The sequence below is a fragment of the Plasmodium cynomolgi genome, chromosome 5, assembly GCF_000321355.1.
Source record: "Plasmodium cynomolgi strain B DNA, chromosome 5, whole genome shotgun sequence".
Taxonomy (NCBI): domain Eukaryota; phylum Apicomplexa; class Aconoidasida; order Haemosporida; family Plasmodiidae; genus Plasmodium; species Plasmodium cynomolgi.
This window is the reverse complement of record NC_020398.1, coordinates 473,805-481,245: the sequence shown is the minus strand read 5'-3', so window position 1 is coordinate 481,245 and position 7,441 is coordinate 473,805. Positions and strand designations below refer to the sequence as shown.

Below are 7,441 nucleotides of genomic sequence, written 5' to 3'. Positions count from 1 at the left end.
GCATCCTCATCCTCATCCTCATCCTCATCCTCATCCTCACCCGCATCTTCATCCTCACCCGCATCTTCACCCTCACCCTCCTTTTTTTTTTTGCACCCCTAAATTTGTGCGATGCTCGCCCCTCCGACCATTCCCTCTCTCATTCTACCCACCCACAAACCTCCCCTGTGGACCTTTTTTTGTTTGAACACACATGTGTACATGTGCGTACGTTATATTTGGGCCCCTTCGTGCTCTCTTAAAAAAAAAAAAAAAACTTCGCATGACGGACCCACCGTTGTGCGTCCATATCTTTTAAATGGTTTAACAACCGATTCGAGAAACGTTTCTCCAAATTTTTAAAAATCTTTCACGCATCAGTGTGTTAGGTAGTTGGAAGGGCGGCATGGGCGCAGTGGTAGTGAAGTGGAAGTGGACGTGGAAGTGAAGTGGAAGTGGACGTGGAAGTGAAGTGGAAGTGAAGTGAAATGGACGTGGGCGTGCACGTGGCAGGCGTAGCCACAGCCACTCTTGGGGTGACCCATCTGCTGCTTGCTCTGCGTTGCCGAGCGCACCCCCTCTGACGGGCGGTCCTTCCCCCTCGTTTCGCCATGCAACGGTGGAGGCACTAAATGGAGGGCACCACTAGTCCGCGTAGCTACATATAACATGAGCGTTGATCAGCAGCATGGAGAGGTCACTTCTTCGTGGGTTCAATTATACCCCTCTCCTACGCCACCCAATGCTCAACAGATGGGCGTAGATCCATCTGTGAAGCACTCGGTTAGACTGCTCCTCTCAGGTTCACGCGAACTGCATCGCTTCTACGAGCAGGTGGGCAGGGTGGAGACCACAGGTGGAGACACCACTCTCCCCTGCGCTGTTATAAAACGGATTGTCGCCTCCCCGCTTTGTGCCCAGCTCGGTTGAATGGCCCCCGCATTGAGGGAAAAACTCTGAGCTATGTGTCCCTTTTTGCGCGACCCCGGTATTCCGAAAGGGGCGAGGAAAAAAAAATACATACATGAATGTATACATACATACGTATATGCGCATGAGGTGCCTGTGACCTCTCCCCGGCGGACCCTTCCAGCCAGCGCCATCGCCATCGCAACGGCATCACCGCAACGGCACCACCGCAACGGCACCACCGCAACGGCACCACCGCAACGGCACCGCCGCAACGACACCACTTTTAAAAAGTCAGAAGAACATCCACCCCTTCGCTTCGGCACCGTGTGATGCGCCCCAGTTTTAATGCCGCACATAGGCGAAAAGTGGCTAATAGGGGGACAACAAACAGGTAATGCTTGCGAAGGTCGCTTGTGCACAGGGGTCCCCATTTCGCCGTTCTTCTCCTTCTCCCCCAAAGGGTTATCACAAAAAGAAGTGGAAAAAAAAAAGGCCTGCTCCCTTTCGCCATATGACACGCACACACATGTTTTTGCTGCCACAAAAAAGGAGGAAGAAGCTCGAAAAGGTTCACAATGTGACTGCGTAATTTATTCCCTTCCCCCGAAGAGGCATTAATCTGTTTCCATTATTTTTGGTTCACAAGGGATAGAAGAGGAGGAGGAGGAAGAAGAAGAAGAAAAAAAAAAGTGGGAAGAAGAGGGAAAAAGAGGAAAAAATTGGGAAAAAGAGGGAAAAAGTGGAAAAAGTGGAAAAAACTGCCTGACCCGTTCAGGCGATTTTAGGAGAAGTGAGCACTACTATTGGGGGCGCACAACAATGCAGTCCCACATTTCCAGATAAATTATTCCAAATAAACAGCACAACGTTGTGTATAGGATAGATCCAACTCCTTCCCCAATGCTTATCTCTGTGCAGCTCCCCCAATGCTTATCTCTGTGCAGCTCCCCCAATGCTTATCTCTGTGCAGCTCCCCCAATGCTTATCTCTGTGCAACTCCCCCGATGAAGACGATCGCCATAACTCGTGCAGTTTTCCCAACCCTGCAGCGACGATGCAACGATGTGGGGGCTATACGAAGAAGGCATTATTATTTCTCCTCCATGAAGGAAGTAAATATAAACGAGTTGAGGAGTGCCATTTTAAATTATGCAGACTCAGTGGAGGACTTAGTTCAGAGGAGAAAAGAACATGAGGTAAAAGTCAAAGCCATTTTTGAGGAGCACTGTGGTGGTTATCCGAGAGAGGACCAAATGGTACGCCTTTGCATGGGGTCATGTGAAGAAGAAATACTGAATGGAGAAGTGCCCACTATAAAAAGGTATGTACAGGACAGGTATGCAAATGGGAATAATTATGAAATTGCAAAAGAGAACGAAAGAAATTTTTTGCACACAACGAAGCTTCTCAAGATTATAACTACTTGTGGAATTAGAGTGTCATCCAAAGTATTGCTCTACTACATCCTCGAGGCAGTAACACAACTGAGAACTTATATGCAACACCACAAGGGTGATATAATTAAACACGATGCTGTGACGAAGAGGGAAAATTATCTCCGCATTAATAGCTACTACTACGATCGGGAAAAGGTACATGTGCCTTTCATGTCTTTGTACAAGTCGCTAAGCAACGTATTGTACAGCGTAAGTGAAAATAGGGTTGAATCCACAGAGACATACGAGCATGTGAAGGATGAATTGGTCCAAAATTATATCAATATAGAAGATGTTGTGAGGAAGGCACCGGCATTTCTTAACATTAGTGTGTTTTTCTTCCTCGTGAATTCGTACATCTACTTGGGGAAGACTGTAAAATTAAAAAATCTATGCACAGATGTACTGAACCCGTATATAAGTGCCATCTCGGAGGATGAAATGAATATTACTTCGGACGACACCTTTTACCTAATTTTGGCATTGCGCCTTTACTTTAGCAGCTTGTCCTACAACTGGGACGCTTTAAATCAGCTAAGTAGCTACAATAAACAGTTCGTCTCTTCCATCCTATCTTTATGCAACCACTCGGATGGGCTGCACACGGGTGAGGATCCAAAATACGTGTACATAACGGAGTTCCTTAACAGACTAGACAAAAGCGTCGAACAGAAAAAGGTCTACCTCCCTCCCTTCGGCTATTCCCTGACCTCTTTGAAGAACCGAACGGTTTACATTTTGGACTCAGCTGGACAGTACTATGCTAATGAGACGGCCACCCTGCGCAGCTGCGTCTTCTGGAGGTACGTGCGCAGCGGGGTAGGACCCCCCGGACTGCTTCCCCGAAGTTGCGCCGTTCCTCGTTTGCCCCCTTTCTTCGTTTACTTCCCCCGAAGTTGCGCCGTTTCTAGTTTGCTCCCTTTCTTTACTTCCCTTCCTCGTTTGCTCCCACCCCATGATTGCTTCCACTCCATGGTTGCTTCCCCCCGCGCAGGTACTACCTCGCCGCGAAGGACGGATTCACCCTCGTGCGCCTCTGCCAAAAGGAGGACTACGCCGATTTGTTCACCGAGAGCAAGCGGGACGAAGTTTTACAGGCATCCATCAGTAAGGATTACTTATACGATTGCGACGAGTTGGTTCGCACACCTGGGCAGAAGCATGTGGAGAGTAAAGGTTAGTCTGCCCCATGATGGAAGAAGGTCTGAAGTGCTTACAAACAACCACCCATTTTTTAACCTGCACAGGTGGTGCATATGCTTGTGCGTTCGCTGGTATACCGTAAGGATGTGATGAGTTGACAGAGGGGAAAGGGGGGGTTCCCTATGAGCAGACGCCATCATGAGGGAATCTCGCACGGTTGTTTGTCGACCCAGTGTGGTGTGCGCCACGAAGGGAAGCCCACATTACCAGTCCATTACCAGTGTCGCAGTGGAGTCGGTCTCAAGGGAGGAGGTTCCCATTTTGTCTGCTTCTTTCTATGATAACATTGCGACCGCATCATTTTTGCTTTTCCCCCATGAGATGATTTCCACCGTGGGGGAGACTGACGACTACACTGATTGACCCATTGATTTACCTCACGATTCCGTTTATCCGCACATGAGAAGAGCCTCCCCCCAAGGGAACAACTTCCCTCTTCACCACAGTGCGGAATTTGAGAAAGTGGAAGAGACGTGGTTGGGAAAAACACCACGCTGTGCGGTTGAGGGGTGTGCCACGGAGTCGTCCATTACCGTGTGTTTTACTGAGGTGATTAAAAAAAAAAAAGGAAAAACAGTGAGCGAGTAAAGATGCACAGAAAAGTGTTAAGCTCGGCGCGATTGCACACAAGTGGAAATTCCCTTCCCGTCGTCCTGCGGAAGTTAACGTAGCTGCTAATCATCGTTACGTTTGAACGAAGCGGAGGAGAGTGCAATGGGAGAGGAGGGTGTCAGTGGAGTAGCAAGTAATGGCATAATCTGTTTCTTTTTTTTTTTTTTTTTTTTTTTTTTTTTTCCCGCATGTACATCATCACATGTTGTGCAAAGGCATCTGTATCTTCTTAGCCATTACGCTTTTGCATATATTCGTATGTTTGTTGGCGCGCCTGGGGAGTCCCCTTTGCAGTGCGCGAAATGCCATCCCGCGATCTCGCCATTATGAGGGGGAGGAACGAACATGCGTATGGCACTATGCAAGATGTATGCATTGGGATATAATACCCCCCATTTGGTTGCTTCTTTTTTTTTTTTTTTTTTTTTTTTTCCCTCTTTCTCTCTTCCCGGTTTTGTTCCCTTTTTCTGCTTTTTCTTTTCTTTACATCCTTCGCTGCCCTCTTTTAATTCCCCTCGTAAGCAGCTACAATTCGATTTCAACTCAAGTTAAACATTTTCCATTTGCATACGTACGTATGAGCAGTTAAACGTGGCTGGCTACTCCCCACTTTTTTGTGCGCAGTATACGCGAATTTACCTGAACGTGTACATATTTTTTTTTTTTTTTTTTGTGTACACCAGTGTTCAAGGCGACTTTATGCAGGATAATTTTTTTTTTTTTTTCCAAAATTTGGCGCTCCACCTGCGTACGTACGAGCTAGCCAAACGGATGTACATATGCACGAATGAGTATGTACATCCCGACGTGCGCACATTTGTGCTGAAAGAGAGAGAGAGAAAAAAAAGAGGTGTCCCACCCCTCTGCACGCTTGTCAGACCTCCCCAACGATGAACTATAACAACAGCTATGCCGACAGCAACATGCACGGAAGGCGAAAGGTGAACAATGCTAAGGAGAAGGAACAGGAGTCGTGGAGCAGCATGAATTACGTGAGAAATAGCCAAATGAATTTGGCTGGTAGGCCCGGCGCAGACGCCACGATGGGACATAGAACATATGCGGACGCGTCGCCAAACGAAAGCAACGTGGATAGTGGGGGTGTCGGAGTGGGGAGGAGTCTGCACGCCGGTCCGGGGTATGAGCAGGCGGGTCCCCCCATCTACAGCCTGGACGCGGACGCAGGTCATGTCGGCGGCCAGGTCGGCGGTAATATGGGCGCCCACATCGGCGGTAATTTTGGCGGCCACATCGGAGGTAATATGGGCGGCCACATCGGAGGCAATGTCGGTGGCAACCTGGGGAACCGCGCTGGGGCGAACTTCCAGCACACGTTCCTCAACCCCAACGACCTCGGCGCAGCCAGCGCGCCCAGTGCTGTGCCACCCAGTTATGTGAACGCGCACCCCGTATGGGGCAGCAAGCGGAGCGAGTTCTACACGCCAAGTGAGGCCAATCACGCCGCGAGCGGTGGAAGCTACCCCACGGCAGGTGGCCCCTTCCACTCCGGCGGGTCAAGTGCGAACCCTAATTTTCACAGTACGAATAAGGTTCCCAGCCAAGAAGGCAGAAAAGAAGGAATGTACCCACACCATGTTGGGCCGAAGAACGAAGCGCAGGGAGTAGACAACCGTCTGCACTTTGTGAATGACAGCATGTATGAGCAGCAGGATATGAAGAGCCATAGTCATAGTCAAGGTCAGAGTCAGAGCCAGACTCAGGTGTTTATCCCGTCGCAACCATTTAAAGGAGAAAATAGCAACATGAGCTCCAGCCAAGTGAATACAAGTGCCTTCTCCCAGTCGGAGAAATGGAGCAACAGAACAGGTGACATGCAACCGAAAGCCAACAAAGGAATCATGCATAACATATTTGAAAGTCTAACGAACACAGTACAGGCAAATGACCCGATTAATAATATAATGAAACAGAGAGTTGCTAATATGGTTATGAGTGAGATTGAGAAAAAAATTGAAAATCATGATACCAGTTTTATTGGAAATAAGTTGGCACTGCTGAGAGGATATTTTGACGTCACTCATTCTTATGTCGTAAATAAAATTTTATTCATTCTCGTACCTTATGTGTACATACGGAAGGCTGTGTGTGAGTCCAGGACTTATTATGTGTATAGCCACTTGGAGAGGATGATGGGTAGTGGTCGTCACGACAACAAGAGCTACACATCAGCGTTTTCACTTAACAAGGGAGGTTCCCAAGGTTATGCGCATGGCCAGGAGGAGAGCACTAGTCTCGTTAAGGGGGTCGCGAGTGGCCCCTTTGCGCAGAACCAGAGCTTTTACTTTGACCCCAAGAGGGGCGCAGGGGGGGTGAGCGGTATGGGAAGTGGCTTGGGAAGTGGCTTGGGAAGCGGCTTGGGAAGCGGCTTGAGCGGGGTCAGCGACGTGGGAGGAGTGAACGGGGCAAGCAGCCTAGGTGGTGGCACCGAAGCACAGCGAGGGAACCCCGGGAGACATAACTCAAACGATATAAACTACGTGGACTACAGCAGTAACATGGGGATTTTCAAAGCGGACTTGTACATACCACTCATGTCCAGCATTACGTACATCCTTTTGTATACCCTAACAGTCACGGCTCAAAAAAATAACTTCGTATTTAACCCCGACAACCTATTCAGCATAACGTCCTATGTCTTCCTCCTGCTATTCTTCGAAACAGCCATCATTAAATTTTTATTTTTACTGACATGTCGAGATATTAACCTCTCCTTTTTGCACATCCTGTCATTCATTTCGTACAAATTCGTTATACTGTGTGGATTGATAATCACAAAATTTTTGTTTTACCTGTTGCACTTCACGTGTGCGTCTCTCTACGGGGTGCCAGAAGACATGCTAGACAAGGGTGAGTTGGATACGAACGTCTTAGCGAACAAGAACGCGCACAATGCATTCAAAAGCATGAATGCACCTCCCTCGTCGAGCTTTAGCCCCTACAATGTGGTCCTCTTTCTAAATAGCCGCACCATGTACCGATTGACGCAGATTTACTTTTACGTCACAGTCAGTGTGCAGATGATGCAGCTCTTTAAGTCCATTCACCTCTACGTCCACGATAACTCCAGCTTGTCCAACCATTTAAACATCAAGCGGATTAACATTTTGATTCTGATTTTTTCTCTTTCCCAAATTTTTTTGTGCTGGATTCTGACTCCCTACTTCGCCTGAGGGGGGAGAGCAATGCGCCGAAAGGTGAAGCGGCCATATGCGAAGCGGTGAAGCAAATTTGCATTCCTTTATGAGGGTACGGCGGGGGTACTCCCCTTGCAGTATTAT

At 48.2% G+C, this 7,441-nt stretch overlaps 2 protein-coding genes across 2 annotated transcripts; both read left to right on the top strand.

The window, feature by feature from the left end:
* Nucleotides 1-1,994: 1,994 nt before the first annotated feature.
* On the top strand, nucleotides 1,995-3,508 carry PCYB_052080 (hypothetical protein; the record flags this gene model as incomplete). Its single annotated transcript, XM_004221089.1, has 2 exons — nucleotides 1,995-3,130; nucleotides 3,322-3,508. 2 exons carry the CDS (start codon nucleotides 1,995-1,997, stop codon nucleotides 3,506-3,508), a joined length of 1,323 nt encoding a protein of 440 aa, XP_004221137.1.
* A 1,524-nt stretch (nucleotides 3,509-5,032) lies between these two features.
* PCYB_052070 (C-13 antigen) lies at nucleotides 5,033-7,333 on the top strand (the record flags this gene model as incomplete). Its single annotated transcript, XM_004221088.1, has 2 exons — nucleotides 5,033-6,362; nucleotides 6,555-7,333. The coding sequence occupies 2 exons, from the start codon at nucleotides 5,033-5,035 to the stop codon at nucleotides 7,331-7,333; spliced, it is 2,109 nt and encodes a 702-aa protein (XP_004221136.1).
* Nucleotides 7,334-7,441: the final 108 nt, after the last annotated feature.